Source organism: Zasmidium cellare (genome assembly GCF_010093935.1).
Source record: "Zasmidium cellare ATCC 36951 unplaced genomic scaffold M409scaffold_42, whole genome shotgun sequence".
Taxonomy (NCBI): Eukaryota; Fungi; Ascomycota; class Dothideomycetes; order Mycosphaerellales; family Mycosphaerellaceae; genus Zasmidium; species Zasmidium cellare.
Genome location: NW_022986986.1, coordinates 132338 through 153074, shown reverse-complemented (window position 1 = coordinate 153074; position 20737 = coordinate 132338). Strand labels below are relative to the sequence as shown.

The 20737-nt window shown below is 52.4% G+C and overlaps 12 protein-coding genes across 12 annotated transcripts; 6 read left to right on the top strand and 6 right to left on the bottom strand.

The window, feature by feature from the left end:
* Positions 1-948: 948 nt before the first annotated feature.
* M409DRAFT_59260 (uncharacterized protein) lies at positions 949-3573 on the top strand (the record flags this gene model as incomplete). The annotated part of the gene is made up of 1 exon (XM_033814137.1): positions 949-3573. One exon carries the CDS (start codon positions 949-951, stop codon positions 3571-3573), a length of 2625 nt encoding a protein of 874 aa, XP_033662147.1.
* A 354-nt stretch (positions 3574-3927) lies between these two features.
* M409DRAFT_28296 (uncharacterized protein) lies at positions 3928-4826 on the bottom strand (the record flags this gene model as incomplete). The annotated part of the gene is made up of 2 exons (XM_033808972.1): positions 3928-4532; positions 4586-4826. The coding sequence occupies 2 exons, from the start codon at positions 4824-4826 to the stop codon at positions 3928-3930; spliced, it is 846 nt and encodes a 281-aa protein (XP_033662146.1).
* Positions 4827-5511: 685 nt separating this feature from the next.
* Positions 5512-5840, top strand: M409DRAFT_28295 (uncharacterized protein; the record flags this gene model as incomplete). The annotated part of the gene is made up of 3 exons (XM_033808971.1): positions 5512-5639; positions 5688-5756; positions 5804-5840. The coding sequence occupies 3 exons, from the start codon at positions 5512-5514 to the stop codon at positions 5838-5840; spliced, it is 234 nt and encodes a 77-aa protein (XP_033662145.1).
* Positions 5841-6694: 854 nt separating this feature from the next.
* M409DRAFT_59258 (uncharacterized protein) lies at positions 6695-7802 on the top strand (the record flags this gene model as incomplete). Its single annotated transcript, XM_033814136.1, has 4 exons — positions 6695-7017; positions 7071-7200; positions 7251-7488; positions 7558-7802. The coding sequence occupies 4 exons, from the start codon at positions 6695-6697 to the stop codon at positions 7800-7802; spliced, it is 936 nt and encodes a 311-aa protein (XP_033662144.1).
* A 2-nt stretch (positions 7803-7804) lies between these two features.
* M409DRAFT_28293 (uncharacterized protein) lies at positions 7805-8849 on the bottom strand (the record flags this gene model as incomplete). Its single annotated transcript, XM_033808970.1, has 5 exons — positions 7805-8043; positions 8099-8201; positions 8253-8398; positions 8452-8583; positions 8642-8849. The coding sequence occupies 5 exons, from the start codon at positions 8847-8849 to the stop codon at positions 7805-7807; spliced, it is 828 nt and encodes a 275-aa protein (XP_033662143.1).
* Positions 8850-9270: 421 nt separating this feature from the next.
* On the top strand, positions 9271-10352 carry M409DRAFT_28292 (uncharacterized protein; the record flags this gene model as incomplete). Its single annotated transcript, XM_033808969.1, has 4 exons — positions 9271-9541; positions 9598-9720; positions 9779-10024; positions 10087-10352. The coding sequence occupies 4 exons, from the start codon at positions 9271-9273 to the stop codon at positions 10350-10352; spliced, it is 906 nt and encodes a 301-aa protein (XP_033662142.1).
* Positions 10353-10557: 205 nt separating this feature from the next.
* On the bottom strand, positions 10558-11557 carry M409DRAFT_28291 (uncharacterized protein; the record flags this gene model as incomplete). The annotated part of the gene is made up of 3 exons (XM_033808968.1): positions 10558-10632; positions 10756-10823; positions 10873-11557. 3 exons carry the CDS (start codon positions 11555-11557, stop codon positions 10558-10560), a joined length of 828 nt encoding a protein of 275 aa, XP_033662141.1.
* An 875-nt stretch (positions 11558-12432) lies between these two features.
* M409DRAFT_28290 (uncharacterized protein) lies at positions 12433-13239 on the bottom strand (the record flags this gene model as incomplete). The annotated part of the gene is made up of 1 exon (XM_033808967.1): positions 12433-13239. The coding sequence occupies one exon, from the start codon at positions 13237-13239 to the stop codon at positions 12433-12435; it is 807 nt and encodes a 268-aa protein (XP_033662140.1).
* A 453-nt stretch (positions 13240-13692) lies between these two features.
* M409DRAFT_28289 (uncharacterized protein) lies at positions 13693-15261 on the bottom strand (the record flags this gene model as incomplete). The annotated part of the gene is made up of 1 exon (XM_033808966.1): positions 13693-15261. One exon carries the CDS (start codon positions 15259-15261, stop codon positions 13693-13695), a length of 1569 nt encoding a protein of 522 aa, XP_033662139.1.
* A 772-nt stretch (positions 15262-16033) lies between these two features.
* M409DRAFT_28288 (uncharacterized protein) lies at positions 16034-17020 on the top strand (the record flags this gene model as incomplete). The annotated part of the gene is made up of 1 exon (XM_033808965.1): positions 16034-17020. The coding sequence occupies one exon, from the start codon at positions 16034-16036 to the stop codon at positions 17018-17020; it is 987 nt and encodes a 328-aa protein (XP_033662138.1).
* Positions 17021-17506: 486 nt separating this feature from the next.
* Positions 17507-18188, top strand: M409DRAFT_28287 (uncharacterized protein; the record flags this gene model as incomplete). Its single annotated transcript, XM_033808964.1, has 3 exons — positions 17507-17608; positions 17661-17755; positions 17810-18188. 3 exons carry the CDS (start codon positions 17507-17509, stop codon positions 18186-18188), a joined length of 576 nt encoding a protein of 191 aa, XP_033662137.1.
* A 198-nt stretch (positions 18189-18386) lies between these two features.
* M409DRAFT_69866 (uncharacterized protein) lies at positions 18387-20116 on the bottom strand (the record flags this gene model as incomplete). Its single annotated transcript, XM_033818475.1, has 2 exons — positions 18387-19862; positions 19916-20116. The coding sequence occupies 2 exons, from the start codon at positions 20114-20116 to the stop codon at positions 18387-18389; spliced, it is 1677 nt and encodes a 558-aa protein (XP_033662136.1).
* Between the last annotated feature and the right edge of the window lie 621 nt (positions 20117-20737).

The window sequence follows — 20737 nt, the reverse complement described above, 5'->3', positions numbered from 1 at the left end:
TGACGAACCACGCTGAGGCAAAACATTCAGCAGGCTGCGGTTGTTCTCCGAGATCAGCGATCGAGTATGGCCTAGTTAGTGCAGATGAGCTGCTCGGTTGGGGTCTTGTTTCATGAAGTCAACGACCAACTGTCATTCTAGCTGGTACAGGACATCGTCCTTGGGGAATGCAGAGGCGAAAGCGCGCAGTCCTGGGGGGCAGCTTTACGAGCTTTTCTCCGGTTCGAATTGGATCTGGCTGATGTCCAACTGACTGTCGTTTTGGGAACGATAGTCTTTCAGCGAGACAGGAATAGCAGCTCAATTTTGACCGCCGATTGGCTACTCATGGTGATTTCGTCACCACAGGTGTTGCAAAGCTGTAAATAAAACACTGAACAACACTGACGCATCACGCTTGAAGCGGTTGCTCACGGATGGGCAGCTCGCTGTCCACGATGCTCATCCTGGCTCTTGTCGTTCAAGGGTAGCTTCGAGGGTTCACTCACTTGGCTGCACTATCCTTGGCAAAGGTGTATGACAGCTATATACAGCTATATGCAGTGACCATCTTGGGACTGTAGAGAGCTTGATAGATCTCCAACACATGAAATCGACTACTTAGCTGAAACATATCGAGCCGGCAATCGCGAAGCTCTGGAGCACGTGATGACTTGTTCCATTGGGCTTGGCGTCGTCGCTTGCGTGAAGTGGATACTCCTGTGCCTTTACTTCGATCAAGTCGTGCTCGACGATGACCATATGCCATCTATCTACCCGCTTATCTGTGGCTTTCCGCCTTCTGAACACATGAAACGCCCGTGACGTGTAGGCTCTTTCCATGTTGGTTCACAGTGCCGCCGCATGCTTGGCAGTGGCACGCGACTCAGCACTCGACTTCACCTCGTCAAGTTAAGTTGACTTCCTTCAATACCAACACATTGGCGCTTCCAAACTCCACTGCGCAAGATGTCGTTTCTGTTCGACAAGGTCAAGGGCGCCGTCAATGAGGTCGGAGACAAAATCAGGGCTTCGACGTCGACTTCTGCGGAACAAACGCATGCTCACACTCACCACTCCAACGAATGCAGCGACAATGATAGCCACCATTTGCATCGCTACCAGTCCTTTGCACCACAGCGTGAAGGCAATGAGGTGAAGTGGTACGTCGACGGCTGCAGCTACATGCACGCCGTTTCGATGGCACTGGAACACGCTCAGCACGAAATCTTCATTCTCGATTGGTGGCTCTCTCCGGAGCTGTACCTGAGACGGCCGCCAGCTCAGAATGAGCAGTATAGACTTGACAAGCTTCTCTTTGCTGCGGCTGAGCGAGGCATCAAGGTCTACATTATCGTCTATAAGGAGGTCACGCAAGCTCTCACGCTTTCGAGTTCCCACACGAAGCATCATCTTGAGGATCAGGACAAGACTGGCAATATCAAGGTCTTTCGTCATCCTGATCATCTGCCGGATAGGACGACGGTGGCTTCGAATATCATTTCGAGTCTCAAGCAGAGCGGGTTGAACGCGGCGAAGCTGGCTCAGCTGCCTGGTGATGCAATCAAGGGCATCTATGGCATGAATGATGGGACAGTACTCTACTGGGCGCATCATGAGAAGCTATGCCTTGTTGATGGACATGTTGCCTTCATGGGTGGACTTGATCTGTGCTACGGTCGATGGGATACGAATCAACACTCCATTTCTGATGTCCACCCGGGCGATCTGAAGAAGATTGTGTTCCCTGGTCAGGACTATAACAATGCAAGGATCATGGACTTCTCCGATGTTCAGCACTGGGAGAACAATAAGCTGGATCGCAAATACAACAGCCGCATGGGTTGGAGTGACGTGGCGTTGTCAGCCAAAGGCCCCATTGCTGAAGACCTTAAAGCCCATTTCGTGCAGCGCTGGAATTTTATCTACTACGAGAAATACGACGTTCGAAAGGATGAGAGGTATCAGCCTCTTGTGTACTCACCAATGCGAGCTGGCATCATCGGACACCCGTACCAGCCTGCGCAAGATGGACAAGGTGTTGAAGGCGATGGCCAGTACCACGGCTTCCGAGAACGTATGCGTCAGCAGTTTGAACAGGGTCGTGAACGTCTGCGAGATGAACTATCCAACACGCAACGTGACTTCCCTTCTGGGCCACTTGGAGGTGCACACTGCCAGATCGCTCGATCTTGCGCTAAGTGGAGCCATGGTGTGGCTGTTGAGCATAGCATTGCCAATGCTTACATCCAAACCATCAAGAACAGCGAGCATTTTGTTTACATGGAGAATCAATTCTTCATCACGGCAACATGCGACAAACAAGCGCCTGTGAAGAACCTCGTTGGAGCTGCGATCGTCGAGCGGGTTCTTCGTGCGGCCAGGAATGGGGAGAATTGGCACATGATTGTGAATATTCCCTCCGTTCCTGCCTTCGCCGGTGACCTCAAGGCAGACGACGCACTAGGCACGAGAGCCATCATGGAGTTTCAGTACTTCAGCATCAATCGCGGTGGAAACAGCATCATGGAAAGCATCGCACGAGAGGGTGTTGATCCGATGAAGTACATTCGATTCTACAATCTGCGAAATTATGATCGAATCAACATCAGCTCAGCTGTAACGAAGGTCGAGCAGCAAGCCGGAGTCTCCTACGACGAAGCACGACAAGGCCACGACCAGTACTACGCTGGCGAGTCACACGTCTCCGACAGCTACAACAGATATCAAGAAGCTGCTCAACAAGTGTACGGTCAGTCATCGAGCGATATGGCGAGCGGGAGGTGGGACAGCGTTGCCGAATGCTATATGCTCAACGGCCCTGATATCCGCTCTGTGCCATGGGAGGGTGACAGCGAGGCTGAGATGGACGCCTTCGTTAGCGAAGAGCTGTACATCCACTCGAAGCTTCTCATTGCTGATGACAGGATCGTGATCTGTGGCAGTGCCAACATGAACGACAGGTCCCAGCTCGGCTACCACGACAGCGAGATTGTTATGATCATCGAGGACCCGGTCGAGATTCAGTCATATATGGGTGGACAACCTTTCGTGGCTACGCGCTTTGCTGCGACCTTGAGAAGACAGATCTTCCGCAAGCATCTTGGTTTTTTGCCACCCCAAGACATACAGAGACCAGACGCCAACTTTACTCCAGTTGGTGCCGGTGAGAATCTCTACGACTTTGGATCTCCAGAAGATCTGGCTGTCGTCGATCCCATCTCCCAGGAGTTCGACCATCTCTGGAAGACTACCGCGCGCACCAACACCGAAGCCTTTGCCAAAGTCTTCCACCCTGTCCCGGACGATAAAGTACAGAACTGGAAGCAGTACGACGAGTACTACGAACGCTTCTTCAAAGCCGAAGAAGCTCAGAAGGAAGGCAAGGATCTGCAGCGACCGAGTTCGTGGAAGTGGGGACATGTCGTGAGAGAGGAGTTCTCGCCTGGTGAGCAAGGTGTAAAGGAGATGAAAGAGGTGCTGAGTAGGGTCAAGGGCAATCTTGTGGAGATGCCGCTCTTGTTCTTGAAGGATGAGGACATTGCGAAGGAGGGGCTTGGGCTGAATAAGTTGACGGAGGAGGTTTACACTTAGGTGTGCGTACGGACGAGGGACGAGCAACGATGCAACGGGAATTAATTCGATGACTCTGTTCGAGACAAGAAAATTAGCCATGCTTGATATGGAGGTCAACTCGCAGCCGTCACCGTTTCATGCAAGTGTTCAGTTTCATCTTGTATTGAGAACTATCACTTCCGATGGGCAAGTACTAATAAAATCGAACACGACAGCGATTCGAGTGTATTGGCGCTGGTAGCTTCTAATAGCGAAGGTGTTGGAGCAACCGCTCCTATGTCTGAAAGCGCTGAGCAGCAGGTCTTGGCATCACATGAAAGTCTTGGCATTCACGCTAGACGTTTTGTCGAGACAATGTTCGGTTTTTCCGGTCTAGTAAGGCCACTCTGAAGCAACAGCATCAATAGGAGCCTTTAAATGCTTCCGTTTCTCTTGCGCATCTTCTACTTGGTTCGTCTCCGCCCACGCCACCACTGCTTCGAAGTTCCGGCACATCTTCACGACATTGAAGTCTGGGTCAGGCACCAGCTCCGGTCCTTGGCCATGTCTTGGGACCCAATTATACGGTACGATATCAAGATCAGCATGGCACATGAGCGTCTGCAACAGGATATGAATACAATGCGCCCGATGATCCAACCACCACTGCGAAGGTCTCTCGTCGCCCCAGTAGTACTCCCAATTCAGATCTTTGCGAAGCCAATTCAGGCAATGGATCTGATGGAATACGTCCAGCTGGAAGATGTATGCGTCGTCGCCTCGACCCCAGGATTCTGGGGCTTTGACTGCGGTTTCGGGGCGTTTTTGGCTTTCGGCGAGGGCGAAGGATGTGGTGGTGAAGATTGAGCCGGAGAAGAAGTCCCAGGCTGCGTCGACTTCTGGGGAGGGAGCTTGGCGGAAGATGGAGGAGGTGTTTTTGAAGGAGCCGTCGAGTTTGTGGGGTTGGAGAGACAGGTCGATTTCGTCGAACAGAGGCGCTGCAAGGCATGAGCAACGTTGCATTACTGTGTCGTGGGGGCGAGATACTAACAGTAGATTGAAGTTGCTTTGAGGGCGGGATTCAATCCAGCGTTGTGATATCTTTTGTCAGAAAGTTCTCCAGGGCATCGAGGCTCATATCTCAGACTAAGATATATCGTGAGAGCAGCAAAAATGGCGTTGAGAAGGGTGAGCGTCCATGGAACTGTATTCCGGTGCACCTTTCTGCAGGTAGTGGTCTCAAGAATATCTTTCTTCTGCGGTCGGTTGAATCGACCGTGTTCAGCGTACATCGTCTGGTAAAACGGCCAGATGGTCAAGCCTCTGCTGGCGACCGCTGCCGGTCATTGACTTACTTTCTTGGCGGACTTGTTGACCAAGCTCCACCCAAGGTAAGCGAGACACCTGGTTTCGCAGGCCGAGATTCTCGATTATTATGCACATATAATATCAGATGACTTCATGAGGGTTTCTCTCGCCTGTGGCGAGACATGATCTCCAATCAATCTCATCGATCTCGAACTAGTCCGGCTGAAAGGCGTTCAGCTCTGGCATACAAGCTTTCAAAAGTCTTCGTTCGATGCTTCTCTTCTTTTGCTCTGATGGAGCTTCCTCTGTAGAAAAGTCGCACTCGTGTCGAGATGCAGTAGTTGGACGCTAAACAAGGCTGAAGCTGAAAACTGCGAGGTGAATGACCCCGATCGGGGGATGATCGACAATGCACACTTGCGTACACACCATCTCTTTGCGGCAACAGGTCACACGGCCCCCACTGGCCAACAACCTGGTCGGTTGTTCCCCCAGCACGCTTGAGGTCGTGAGCGGTGAAGCGTTGGTCGCACTTGTGCTGACTGGAAACATGTTGATCCATGGTGGCCAGGTGTGATTATCGGTATAAGGGGAGTTTCTCCTGACGGAACCATCGTCGTGAATGACCCAACTAACATTCGAGCAGACTCTTGTTACGACCTCGGAAGTATGCAATTTAGAGTCTTGTTGGCGCTTGCCGCAACCCTGGGCGTTGCTCTTTCCGCCCCAGTCGACAGTCTGAAGCAGCGTGATCTGGCAGTCAAGAGAGTGCAGGCTTCCCCGGCGGAAAACACAATGTACTCTCCCCATCAAAAGAGAGCAAACAAATACTTACGTCCTCTCAGGTACTACGACGAAGACTTCGACGAATCGGTTGTCAAACGCGAGGAAGCATCTCCAGCAGAAAACACTATGTAAGTGCTTGACTTCAGCCTCATCAGCCTTCATTCATGAAGAACAGGTACTACGACGAGGACTTTGACGAAACGGCGGTCTAGCCATCTAGTTCGATGGCATGCACGACACTTTCGTTGGCAAACTGGACTGGCTTGCATAGTCGTTGGGAGAATCGGACGCTCTTTAGAAATTCCTTTGTCACACAAAACATCAGTCACTTAGATCTCTCAAGTGTCGTCTCCTCAATGTGACCATAACTTAATATCAGCCTAATTTTCAGATCTTCTTCCATCGGTTGAGTGCCTCTTAATTCTGAACTACCCTTGACACCATTTCATTCACGCCTCGGTCACCAGCCGCGATAGATGGCATCGAAGTCTCCGTCAGCGAGCACCACGATCACGGCCAGCTGAACAACACGGTCACAGCTGACCATGGACTCGCATTTTGGAAGCGTCAACCCGGGGCAGCTGAAGGGCCTGTTGAGCTACAACATGTGGATCCATTCTGCAGTGTCGATCCCTCACACTGCGACATCTGACAACGGTGAAGACACCAGCGGGACTGCTGATGCATGCCTCAACTTGATCGTGCGACGCCTCGATGTACGTCTTTTCCGCTAGACTTCGATCCTGTTGGCTCCGATCATTCTGCCGTGCCACATTGTACGAGCAACCCACGGGTCGAAGCAAGTTGGTGGAGTGCATACCAAGATCTTGTCAACTTCTCTTATGCTGTAGATACTTTGATTCGGATCGATTATGCTGGAACATCTGTTCGAAAAGCAGCGCTATAAGCGGCTTCCCAAAGATGAGGAAGAGAAAGATGTCGAGAGCACACGGTGCGTATCACTGAATTGCAAGTCTGAACGTGGCTCACTGCCAGAAGGGACATCGTTCGATCTCGTTCTGTTTCCACGCCCCTGGCAACTATCGCCATAGCCGTTCTTTGCATCATGTCTCTCGGCGGGCTCGTTTTCAAGGTACAGCATTTGCGGCAGGCAAACGAAGAACGCTGCTCTAACCCAAGCATTCGGCGAGAGTGGCGAACGCTCTCCAATCCAGAGAAGCTGGCATACATTGACGCCGTGAAATGTCTTCATCAATCTCCATCTCGTCTTCGACAGAATGCTTCTAGTCTGGACGACTTCCCATGGACGCATCAGCATGTTGGATACGTTGCACACGACTCTGCATCTTTCTTCTCCTGGCACCGGTACTTCGTTCAGATCTTTGAAGACACGTTGAGGTCGGCGTGTGCGTACGAGGGCTCCTTGCCGTTAGTCAGAAAAATTGTCCCATGCAAGAGGTAGAGCTGACCGCGTGGTATAGCTATTGGGACTGGACGTTGGACTGGCAAGACCCCTTCTCGTCTCCAGTCTTCGACACAATGACTGGCTTCGGAGGCGACGGAGATCGTCAGCAGCCTTCAGCGACTGGTGTCGGGTATTGCTTGACAGAGGTACCAAGCACGAGAGCTACACTCAGTGCGTTAGCTGACACGATCTGCAGGGCCCACTGGCAGGTTCCACTTCTCGATATTGGGATATGAAAGAACAGCTGCACTGCCTGGCACGAAATTTGTCGGCTCCGAGCGAGGCCAACTGGAGAAGGAACAGACCCGATCTGATCGAACGCATGCTGGATCATAAAGACTACTTCGACTTCCTCCTCTTAGTTGAGCATGGACCGCACAACACTGTTCCAAACGCCATCGGAGGAGATTTTGCCCGCTTTGTAGCACCAGCAGGTAGGTGGAGGTGATTCGACCAAACAATGCCGTGAAAGCAAGACTCGTTTCAGCTAATGTGCCCGACAGAGCCACTATTCTTTCTTCACCACGGCCAACTGGATCGCATGTGGTGGATCTGGCAGCAGAAGTCAGCCAAGAACCGTCAAGCCTATTCTGGTCCAGCTTCGTCCAGATCGAATGCTACCGCATCGCTGACGGATGTTCTGCCTCTCCGTGGATTGGCACGCGATCCGTTGGTTGAAGAAATCATCGACACGGAAAAGGGGCTTCTGTGCTACAAATACGATCGGACGACATTCGGCAGTCTGTAACATCACATTTCATGCCCGCTCGTCAGGGGTTGATCTCTGGGCACACCATAGCCTGGCCTCCGGTTCAACTCCTTGATTTCGTGGGTCTCGATCCAATTCATCATGGCGTCGAATGAGCGACACTTCTTCTTGACGTTGAAGTCGGGCTGCATTAAAGGTCGGCCATCGATCCATCTGTGCGTGATGAGACTAGTGTCCACAGTACACATCAGATTCTGTCGTAGTACGTCGATACAGTGGTCTGCGAATGCAAGTCAGGGCCTGGTCTCATTGCGTGGAATAGATATGAGTCTCACCAATGTGCTTTCGTAGGACATTCTCGTTGTTCTGCCGAAAGAGCAGAGGTACTTGTGGTTGACTGCGATAGTAGTCTTGGTGTGTATACATCCGGATCATGTTCTGCAGTAGATGACATTAGAACCTGTCGGCGGAATGCTACGAAGCTCTTACCAAGCAGTGGAGCTCATGCGCCATATCTGAAGAAACAACGATTCCTTCGCCATACTTTGGCAACAAGTCTGGAGGCACTTGAACCGCTTGATCTAGAGACTTCCCTAGTGACTCAGCTTGTTCGAAAGAAATCTTCATGAGCCCTTCTGCGAGACCGTGTCAGCATGGTTCCCCATATGTCAGGTTTCGGGTGACTCACCATTGACGATATCATGCCAAGCAGCATCGAGGTCTTCGTTCGGATGTCCCTGCCAACGAGAGTGATAGTGCGTGCTGCCGTTGATCACATCTTCGTGGTAGCCATGGTCGAGAACGCTTTCCAGTGCGGGCGCTGCTAAGCATCAGTCGGCCGACTAGCGTGGATGTAGCAGAGGTCGTTTACAACGTACACGGTGCAAAGAGAAGCTCCGAACAACGTTGCTCCGACCTCGACAGAACGGACACGAGGGGGATCGTTAGCAGTAAGAGACCGATTGCGGCCCATTGTAGCTTAATCGTCCTCGACTTCTGCCGTAGAACTGTCTTGAGACTCGTCAATAGTGCCGAGGAGTCATCAGCAAGAAGTTCCTCGTCCTCTGGCTGATGCAAAGTTCTCATCTTGGTCTGCTTCTCAGATCATCTGAAGGCGACTGACATTACTTGGCCGTCCAAGACATGTCGTGAAGGCAGAGTCTCATGACACAGCCGGACCTTTGGTCATTCCCTTCACGCAATGCAGCTGACACGAAGCTAATGCTGCCCTGCTTTAGGGCGCGCTACTTCTGCAGCCTGCTTCAGCCTTCTCAGCCCGATCTTCGCAAACCTTAAATTCGAGTGCCAAAATGTATGGTCGGCAGCTCTTGTGCATATGGCGTCGATGGAACCGGAGAGAGGAGCTTCAGCCCCGAAGCGATGCATGGCAGGCGGTGAGTGTTGTAGATCAGCGAATCGTCAGCAAAGCTAACCCTTCCCCGAGTCTTGGAGAACGAGTCCGGAAAAGCACTTCGACACCCGTCTTGTCGTCAAGGCAGACACAGGCATGCCAGGAGAGGAACGCAAGAAGGTGAGATTTGGTGATGATCAAATCTTGCCAGAGAGTGAGCGAAGACTGCTGGAAGATGAGGAAGAGAAACTGTTCACCGATCAACACCGTGCCGCCCCTGCTCGTGTGGTCGGCTGCACGTCCATTCGAGCAATTGTTTTGATTCAGACAGGTCTCATCATTCTCCTCCTCGGGACGCTGGTCATTGGTCTCGTATTCAGAGACGAGCGATTGCCCGCACGATGTGCAGCATATCTGAATAACGGAAGTAGGTTTTTACCAGGGCAGCTACTCTTGCCTGTAGGAGCTGACAAGTAATTAAAGCCCCGATGAGTACCGCAGTGCAGTATCAGGAGAGACAAAGAGATGCCTCTACGAGACATCACAGTCGATGGCGGGGACCTCCGAGCCACGAGATCGACGAAGCTTGGCATGATATTGCTCGAGGTAGACCATGCCTGAGGGGTCCTAGCAACTTGATCAACAGCGCACTGACAGAAAACAGAGAACCTCATACTCGTTACTGATGACGAAGTGCGAGCCGCGGGAAAGGATCCAGCCAGGGTTGTCCGTCTTCCACCGCAGTATGAACATCGATATGGACCTGGGGCTCTCACTCTGACCCAATATGGCGTTGAACTGAGCTGCCTCAACTGGATACGGATGTACATCCATGCCGATTATTATCGAGAGCATGATGACTTCCACATCTTCGAGCAGAACAGCGATGAGACATTACGTCTCAAGCTAGGTATGCCTGAATAGCGAAACTTGATAAGTCTTGAGCAACCATTGAATGACCCCGATGTGCAGATCACTGCGTTGAGGTCCTTCGAGACTCCCTCATGTGCAACGCAGGCACGTCGATCATCACGCATCAATGGATCCAAGACCGACCACGAATGTTTCAGGATCTGCATTTTCCCGAAAAGACCTGTAAAGACTTCGACGCACTTGTCCGCTGGACGAAAGAGCGTGAAGTTGAGGAGATGACACATCCCGTGAAGGATGTGATCTTTGGTCATCACAATCCGGTGCAGCCTCAACCCACGGAATATGTTTACTCTCACATCCCCTGAGCATTCAGCCTGGCGTAAGGTTTGACACAATGGCCGTGCACTCGGTTGCCGCACGTCCACGGGAGAAAGTCTTGCTGGCTTCGAAAGAGCAATGTCCCGTCCTGCTTCTCTGCGGCGATGATCTGGCGCTTCATGTACAACCACTTCGAGACGAGCATGGCCACTATGCTCAATCGAACCTCTGCTAGGCAGTCTCCAACAGACTCTATGACCTCGTTTTGACCGAAGCCATTATCTGCTTCGGAGGGAGGAAGGCATCGTATATCAATGTTCGTGGGTTCTTTGGGCACGTTAGATGAAAAGATTTGATGGAATATACAGATAGTGCGGAAACTTACCACTTGACTTCTTTTTCTACCTTAAATACGTTTTGCCATGCAATTGCCCCTACACTAGATCTTACACGGTGCCTGATGGACAAACTGGATCGTGTGAGCTTGCCCTGGAGGGCACCCCCTAGAAACTCAGCGCCTGTTTTGTTAGCACTAGTATCGATGGGAAGATCCCCGATGAGACTTACCCTTCCAGAGGTTCGACTCTGTAATGCCAGGCTTTGAAGCACTAGCAGGCTCGGAGAAAGCTCTGTTGTGACCGGCCAGGTCAGCGGGTAAAGGCTGGCGGAGCGCCTGCTTCTCTGCACGCTTTGCGGCGACAAAGTCTGCATCGCGGTATTCTCTAAACTCCCAAGAACCCTTCAGCCAGTATTTTGCCTGGTCCGGAATGTTCAGCTGATCGATGCTTGGCGTTTTCGGCTCGGCCGGGATATCGACATCAGCTGGAATTGGCACGTTACCGACCTCCATATCGTCAATGACGTCCATGTCCTCTTGGTGATGGCACTCATTGTGCTGAAGCCACTGGTCCTTGGTGCGGTTCGCGATTTCATAGCCGCGAGTCCAGGCCTCGGCGTTATTCTTCTCGGCTTTCTCGGAGGGAGTGAGCTCATCCGGTGCCACGCAAGTCTTTGCCAGTTGCTCGGTGGCTTCTTGAAGAAGTTGGTTGGACACTGCTAGGGCACGATCGAGACGCTCATCGATATCAAGCTCCTCAGGCGTAGGGATCTTGGCTGGAAGACGCACTGGTTCCACGAGTTGAGGTTGGGTCTTGTACTTTAGTCGAGCTCTGTCCATGTAGTAGTATGCTGCATTGGCGCCTACAGGTGGCATGTCCAGTCCTGAGAAAGATCCTGAGCGCTTTTGAGCCATACCGGATGGCTTTGCTGTTTTGTTTGGAGATCGGAAGCTGAGGATCTGTCGTGGTTTCGATCGGAGTCGTCGGCTTAATGATACCGGATCGATCTGCTTGCAACGAAAATTGTTTGATAGGGCAAGACAGGCATCAGATCTCAGAGGTTGATAGCAAATAAATATGTTCCTTCTTTATGTTTCCTTTATGCTCCAACAAGGCATTCTTTCGCTTTGATCTTTGTCCTCGGTATCAAAGCCCATGCTGACCTCCATGTCGTTCCAGTATCCGGCGGCTGACAGCTACCACGCGGTCAGAACGCAATATGAGGAATCAAGCAATTGAGACGATCCCCAGAAGACGCTTCGCGGCCATTATGATGAGAAGGTGGAAAAGGAGAGCAGAGTTTCGAGAATTCTTACGAGGAATGTGGCTGGGAGTCGCGTCCCGCGTCTTGCCTTTCGCGGCTTCTGATTGGTGGACGTCAACCTCACCTCATCGCTCCCTTTTCACCCTCCTCTCTTCCTCTTTCACACACATCGCCGCTCATCGAAATCCTCGAATGCCACTACGACGCTTAACAGCGCAAAGCCTACGACTCACTCATGGAGAATTCTGAGATGTGTTGACAGCAAAATCGATACATTTTCCTCCCTGAGCAAGCCTCTCTGATCTGCCTTCGGTATGTGAATCCACAAACGCAACAGTAGTATTCTCGCTTCCCATTGTCATGTCCTTCATTATCCATATCACTCTGCATCCAGTCATAAGCAAAACATCTCCTTCCAATACTCTCGCAACGTGAAGCCTTCAATATCTCACTCAGAATCCCCAAGGACACAAAATTCTCACAGCACTGCGTTGAGTACCTTCGAAAACAGCGTTTGCTCTCCTCTTACTCCGGGCAAACACGATCAGTGAACTCATCGGAGCTTGTGTCGTCCGAGCCTGCGATTTCCTGGCCGCCATTACCTCCACCGCCGATGAAGAAGCCATTGCCACAACAGCTGCAAGCCAAGATCTTGGCCGGAAGAGGGTCAGAAGCGCGACGAGACAAGGAGTAGAAGCGTGGTGGGGTGCGAGCAAAGGTGCTGTTGTCCGAGTTAATCGTAGCGATGGTAGTGTTGTCATCATCGGCAGAGTTAGGCGAGTGCTCCTCATGACCCGAGAGCGGCAGAGCTGAGACGGGTGGGCTGGACTTCTCCTCATCACCGTCACTGCCATACTCAGACCTCAGGTCTTGCGACTTCCTCTTGCGGCGCAGTTGAACGCTGTCCTGGCCCATACCGAGGTACTGGATCGAAGGAACTCCGCGCACACGACGTGCCATTTGCTCGGCCATCTCTTTGTCTTTGAGAAGTCTCTTGGTCTTGGCGACAGACTCCTCGAGCCAGTCGTCCTTTGCGACAGAGACCGACACCACTGGCGCGAAGCTCGAGCCGACGGACTCGACAAGATCCGAGAAAGCTTGGACACGGCGAAGGTGAGGTTGAGGTTCAGATGAGTCCCTGGAGGCGGGTTTGTTGAACAGTGCATGGCCTGAGCTGAGCGGGATGCTGCGGTGCTTGCGTGAGTGGGAGCGAAGAGGGCGGTTTGGCGACTTGTGATCCATTGCAGCGAGGGTGTAAGAGTAGTCTTGGGCGGTGGTTTGAGCGAGTGACTGCGTCGATGCGTGTGCCTCGAGGAATTGCGTCGAGTCCATACTGGCGCGGGTTGTTTGAGTTCGGCGGACGCAGTTGCGAATGATCGATGAGCGGCGCTGCCAGACACTAGATGAGCAGTTTGAGGACTCGAGCGAAAGGTGGTGTGTCCAGTGTCTTTAAGAATGTGGTTGTGAACGGGCTGTTTGAAGAGGAAGATTCTTTTGCGCTGCAGCGGGATTACCCGCAAAAGTGGGTCTGAAATCAAGTGAATCTTCTACACCCGAATTCACTTGACCGTGTCCTAAGAGGGACTTGACCTTTAAGATTATTGGAATTCATGTGCAAGGTCTGAAACTTCCATGAACTCATTGTTACTAACGCTAACCAAGTCTAATCAAGTCCAACAGAACAGGTCCCTGCAATTGTACCCTCATCGATCACGAACATGACCTTGTTCCAGACGTTGATCTGCTTTCCCACAATTTCAACCTCCACTTGCTCAGCCGAGCCCATCAATCCTTCGGCCGGAATGCCAGGTCGAACTTGAAGCGCTTGGCTTCGTTCGTTGGTTGAGCCTCGTCGGCGCGGAACTCAGGCCTATCGTCTACTTCATCTGCCATCCTCTTTCTCGGTCTCAGCTTTGGCGAAAGGACGAGCTCCTGTCCCTCTGCGTTCTCTTGTTCCTGCTCCGCCTTTTCTTGCTGCTTCTCTGCACCGTCCTTTTGCTTCTTCGCACGTCTATCCATACGAAAATCCCGAGCCGACCCGACATTGGCTTCGTTGTACACCTTCTGGCACGACTCGCACCGAAAGACCTTTCCGCCCTTCCAGTTGAGGCGGTCGTGCCTCATGCACGTGCCCCTTGAGAAGTACTCGATGCCGTATTCTGCCTTTTCCCAGGCTCCAGTGCCGATGCACCCTGGGTGGAACGGATGCTCGCAGTCGCTGCATAGCACCAGGAAAGAAGTGCTCGTGGTACCACACACGCAGAAACTCTGCTGGAGCATGGTCAGGCCTTCTTGCCAGTCGCTGGACGGCTGAGCCAGTGCCTTGAAGCGGTGGGTAAGAGTGTGACCATGGGTGTTGTTTCCAAAGCACTCTGCGCAGAGGTCAAAGCCATCGATGCAATCGAAGCAATGATAGCGGATGCCGTCTATTGGTTTGTCGCAGTTGTCGCACTCAGACTGCACCTTCAGCTCCGGCTCAGGATCGGCTCCTCTCGTGTCTGGACCGGATCCCTTCGAGTCTGTCCTCGATTTCGAAGATATCTTCAGCGCCTTCTTTTTCCTCGTCCTCTGTTCCTCCGCGGTAGCAACTTGAGATGCGGACATGCCTTGAGTCAAGACTGTTATGCGTCCAGCGTCGGAGATCTGCTTGTCGGTCATGAACAACCCGTTGGCTCTGGCCCGACCTCCTGTCATTCGCATGATACTCTTGCGGGCTGGATCATGCTCATAATCCCGGTTGAGGCTCTCGCCAACGTCGAAGTCGGAATCGTGCTTGGCATTGGTGTTTGTGCGTCTAGTTCTTGGGTTGGACTCAGCAGCAGGGGATGGACTTCTCTTCCGAAGTCGTCGCAATGCCTGGGGAAGGAGCACCTCCCCACTTCTTGTATTGATGCGAACTCGTTTGGCCTCTTGCAGAATCCGCTTTTCCTCCATCCGCTCCTCGTCAGCCTTGGAGTCACGGCCGTACACATGGCTAAGTATGCATTTGCGTGGCTTTGGTGCGTTCCGTTGGCGAATGAAGTGGCTTGCGACTTTCTCGCAATCCGGATGCGGGCACTCGAAACCCATTCCGTTCGGCTTCTTGTCCTCCGACATGGCGCAGTTGTGGCCGCATTTCTGGATCGTCTCCGTCACGATATCATGACCGCAGATGAGCCGGTGATGGTGGGGGTGCTGGAGACGAGGTGCCCGGAAGCAGACAGTTGGGAACTGGCGGCCTTCATTGTCGGCCGCTCGTCGCAAGACAGTGTTCGCATCGACAAAAGCAGGCTCATGATCTTCGGGCACGTTGAACAAGGTGGTCGGTTCATCATCCAGAGGCTCCTGCTTGATGATGGGATCGGTTCCCGACATTGTATGCAGTTCAATGACGGGCTTGCGGGGTTGTTGACAAGCGTAAACAGCTGCGTTGCGGGGGCGAGGCGCGAAAGAGACGAAAAGCGCGGCGAGGCGTCACTCTTAAGTAGTTCGAGCGGATGACGAATTCTGGCGGAAGTTCGGCGACGACGCGCTAGGCACCGACAAATTGCGGCAAGTCACTGGACCTCCGACCTCGCTAAGCATGTGATTCTCGACAAATTGGGAAGGAGCGTTGCCGAGCAACAGCGGGAAGTTCCGCTGGGTAGTTTCCTCGCTCACTGTTTGCGGTTGCCATCCTCACCAGGTGTATAGATCTCATCAGCAACGAATATACTCCTTTCAGGTACACAGAGACAACATGGGTACATGCAAACAGTGTAGGTCGATAACCCGCCAAATGCCAATTCGCCTCGTTACCGCCTCATAGCTGTCATCCGCCAACAATTGCTCGCAGCCGCCTTGCCTCTGCCGTCGTGGTGGTCGCTTTGCTTTATGTTGATAGCGTGTTGAAAGAGAGGCTAACCAAGACTTTGTCTCACAGGCCTTTGTTCCTGAGGGTTTCACTCTGCTTCGTCGCCGATACAAGGGATCTCCTGTCGCGCTTGAGTAGGAGACAATGCGCTCAATTTGGGTCAAAGAACGTCCATGGGGAGCATACTAAGGTACTTGCCGATATCAATTCTTCGACGGCGAGAGCCCAAACAAACTCAAACTAATCACGACATCAGAGCTGGACCTTCTCTTCACATCACCTACCTATACCACCATGCCATCGAAGGTATCCGCTATCCCGAGGAGAGAGCCGCGAAAGGCTAGTGCGATGTCTGCACCAACCACTTCAGCATCAGTACAGGGGTCGCAGCCAACATCCATGGGCCCAAAAACACGACTGCCAGTGCCGTCTCATCTGGCTCTGACCACGGCCTCGAGAACCTCTTCAAAGAAACACCAACACACCAGAAGCGTGGCCAGTCCAAGCACAAAGATAGCCCAAGCACCACGACCGCAGCCGACTCCATCGAGTTTGAAGTCGAAGAATCCACTCAGCATTGAGGTCACCAAGCGTGGACCTACTGGACTTCTCACCCCAACATCACCTCAGTCACCAAAGTCATCCGCACCTGAGCTCTTTGCGTCCCCGAAGGCTCCTAGGAAGGAAGACCAGACTGCGGAAGTACCCAAGATCGTCACTCAGTTCAAATCGCCTTCCTCGCCCACAAAGTCGCCATACATGCACGCACATATCGGAGACCCTTGCATTCCTGGAGCTCTGGTACACCAGCTGTCGTGCGGTCACAAGATCATCACTCGGATCCCCGAACAGTGCAAAGCCAACTGTCAACGACCCTTGCCGGAATGCATGGCGAAGTTTGCAAATGCCAAGCACGAGAGCCACATGTTCGTTTGCGGTACGTGTGTGGAGGAGCATGTCGAGAAGCATCGTCAAGCCAAGCGAGCCTTGTTTCTGGAGACGTTCGAGAAGACCAAGCGCCACATGGGCTGCATCCCGGAAGGTTGGATAGAGTCGCAGATGGAGTATTGGGAACGTGTGTGGGAGAACGATATGCACAAGGAGAAGGCTGAGTTTGCAAAGCTTGGAGAGGTTTGCACTTCTATTCCAGGCGAGCCAGGACCTGTCGAGTTGCCACCTAAGAACGTTGTTGGAAAGACGACGTCCATGTCCTCAGGTCCTGAGAAAAAGTCGAAGAAGGCCATAGCATCGCCGGGTACACTTCGACGTGGCAAAGCCTGAAGAGTTGATCAGTCAGGACCAGGCTGAAATAAGAAGGCAGAAAGCAGCTAGGTCAGAACTGTACAAGAAGCCGTGATATGGACCTACGAGACATCTGCACAGACACTAGCAGCGTTGGCAGCGGCCGACTTGAGCACCTCCTAGCAGAAGAAAGGCCTCGATTGTCTCATCATCACCACCTCACCAGTTCCACAACGTAACTCCATCAATGACGTTCAAGGTAGCTGAATCGCCTGAACCCCTCCCTCGTCATGCATGTGATACCGCCAAGCCTCGCCATTTGCATCATCTTGACGCAGGTACGTCTGGTCGCGTGAGAGCTCAGTCGCAAATTTTTGAGCTGAACACTTAATAGTAACCCCTCCTTCTCTGCTCATGGAATCATCATCAAACTCCTCACTCCCAACTCTTCCAAGTTCCAAGCTCTTCGCAACTTCTTAAGACAACAGTCCAATTCACCTCAGTCCGAACTCCCATACCGCCATTATGTCGACCACTCGTAACCCCGACGGACCTTTGAACCCCGAAGGCGGCTCTGGCGAATTCCACCCTCGTGTCGAGCGTGATGAGCCTTTGACAACCAAGGGAGTAGGTGATGAAGTCAAAGACGACGTCGATACCGCTTACTAACAGACTTTAGCATCAACCCGGCAAGCTCGTCGGCAACGACGCTAAGCCTGAGTTCCAGGCAGAGACGCTCCCAGCGGGCTCAGCTCCGGCAGACCGCACCTTTCAGTACGTCCTCAACTTGACGAACATCTGCCCTGTGAGACTAACAACACGACGTAGACCAAACCCCAACGCCGAAGCCCCACCAGTCGCAAAGTACCAATCCGAAGCGGACCCAGATTCCGGCTCGACCGCCGCCCAGGACACTCTCCTCGGAGCGAGCTCAGCGGACGTCCACACCGGTCTGGGACACCCAGGCTCCGGGCAGACTTCAAAGGAGCTTCGCCACGATGGACAGAGCGGTCGTAAGAACCCAGGCGTTGGATTAGAGGGCGTAGGAGCTACAGCTCGCCAGGACACTATTAACGCGAAGGATCCTGCGTTCGCGGGCCAGCGTGCTTTGGATAAGGACGAGGCGACTGTAGGTCGGTCGGATGTTCCTTCGGCTCAGGAGCGTTTGCCTGAGAGTGCTGAGACTGTTGCGTCGGAGAGGAGATAAGATGGTCCTCGCGCAGGGTCGTTTCGAAGGAGAAGCAAAACAGCTGCTACGAACTATTACGATGAGATGAGGTTTATTTGACTGGAGGTCGTTGAGCTTTTGTGGCAACAGGATAGTTCCTTCAGCTCGGCTGATATGATCGAGCCATCAGAGCTCTGCTAGTGTACACTACAATCGAGAGCAATCCTTGTCGTCAGCTCATGCTTCATCGCCGCTGAAGCCATTCCACTCTTCGTCGTCATCATCTGCTGCTCCATCTGCTTCTTCTACTGCACCATTCCGACCTCCATTCGGCTCAATTTCAACATCGCCATCTCTTACAAAACCAGCCACAAAGAAGCCCATAGTCCCATCTTCGCCTCCCTTCTCGCATCGGATACAAGAATCAGCCACTTCCGCAGCATCAAAATCTTTTGCTCCACCCTCGGTTGTTGACGCTGCTATTGCTTGACGAGCAGCGTCTACACTACCTCGCTTGTGCCATCTTCTCATCCCATCGACCTGATCAGCACGCTTCATAATCCGCCAGCCTCGGCTATGAGCAACGTCTGAGAGCAATGCCTGCACCACGACGTTCTCATTCTCCTCTGCATGTATGGAACACGTTGAATACGTGATTCGTTTGGCTGCAGGGAAGGACATGGCGTGTTGCAGTAGCCTGAGCTGGAAGGTGGAAAGGTTTTCGAGTCTTGCTTTCAGTTTCGCTTCGTCCTCATCGTCTTGTTCGGGTGTCTCTTCAGTGATTGCGTCTCCATCCTGGTCTGTCGGTTCTGGCGCAGGTTGAGTCTTCTGTCCGCCTCGTTTTCGTTTCTTGCCCTTTGAGGCTGGAACCGTAGTGGTCGCGGACGGCAAGCGAACAGTCACAGTAGCCTCATCTCGTCCAAAGATGCCATTGCCTGAGCAGCTGGGGTCAAGAAGGAGACTTGTAACATTTCTGCACTCCTTCGCTGCTGGATCTAGTTTGAGAAAGTTCTGCTTCTGCTTGACCGTCACAACATCCCCAGCGCCTGCCAACTTCACCATCTTCTCCAGGGTCTTTGATCGTTCGGGATCTTTCTCGCATGCTGTGACCTTACTCTGAGAGTCGGTCAGGAGAGAGGCCACATGAGTCGTTTTGTTTCCAGGAGCCGCACACGCATCGATCACATCACCCTCGCCAGGCCGAGGATCAAGCAAGTAGGCAGGAAAGCAGGAAGCCTTCTCCTGAAGAATCAGCTTGCCTTGCTTGTAAGACTTGAACGTTGTAGGATCGTCTGGGCCGGTAATCGCAATGAGATTGGGAATGTGCTCGTCGACATGGTAGAGGCGTTGATCGGGCGTGGCATGGGTGATCTCCTTGAGTGATTGCGCTTGAGTGTAGGTAGTGAATGAAGCCGCCAGCTCGTCGTCAAATGAAGTTCTGAGCGTATTGATCCGGATCCATCGAGGATGTCGTATCCGTGGTTTCGAATCGGGATCGGTTGGTGGTCCATTGGCAGCTTCTGAGTTGACGTGTGCTCGCAGTGCATCCAACGTGGCAAAGCCACGCCGTAATCGTGCCTTGGTGAGCTCTGCCGATAGTCGAACCTTGTGTCGACTGATCGATGTGTTCAAGCCATGGCTTGAGGGTAACGCAACACCTTTCTTTGACAGGAAGAGGTCATGTGTGAGAAGGAGAGCCAGGGTTGGAGTCAGCTGGTATACCGTTAGTACTGCAATATGGCTGCCCAAGAGTTTGGGTTTCTTACGCTCTTCTCAACACCCAGAACACCACTCCTCTCCACCACTTCGGACAGGATCTCGCTCCATTTCGCCGCTTCACTTGTCAAGGCGAAAAGTGTTTTTCCATCCGTCTTCCAGGTCTTCTTGCCGAACACTATCGATTTGAGTGATCCCCCATTTTTTTGCGCTCTCTCAAGGATGTCGGCAGCCTCATGGTAAAGAGACATGTTCTCGATGGATTTTTGATCGAAGCTGTCGAGAAGTCAGACTTTGGCTCTGTGGCGTCGGGTGTGGCGTTCAGCACCGCCACGACCCATATTTACCCTTGCGGGGGCGTGGGATTTACTCTCACCTCACCTCTTTCACGAGCTTCATGATTTCCATCATTTGGACGTCAGGAACCTTTTTTACATAGATAAATGCATCTGTGGTTCGACCGATGATCTGTTCAATGGACATGGCTAGCCTTGACGCCTTCAAAATGCAAGAAGAAGCAGTTTCGTAAGGTTCGTTCAACAAAACGTTGAGCGATTTTAACAGTGACAAGCAAATGAGAGAGATTGGCAAGGTATAGATCTCAGGGTAGTCGTCAGCAGTTAATCAAACGGTCACGAGCTTCTATTCCAGCCCTAGCATGGTCACAATTCTTGTGTTATCACTGCCTCCATTTCGTGGCTTTTACGACGATGTAAGTTTTTGCCATTGACGACAAATTTTTCATGACCCTGACACTACTATCCAGGAGGTTATAGTTGGTTGATTATGGCAGCTAGAGGATGCACAAGTCAGACGTCTGCTCGAGGAGTGCACGTGGCGCCACATTCCCCCGAGAATCATGACATCAATCG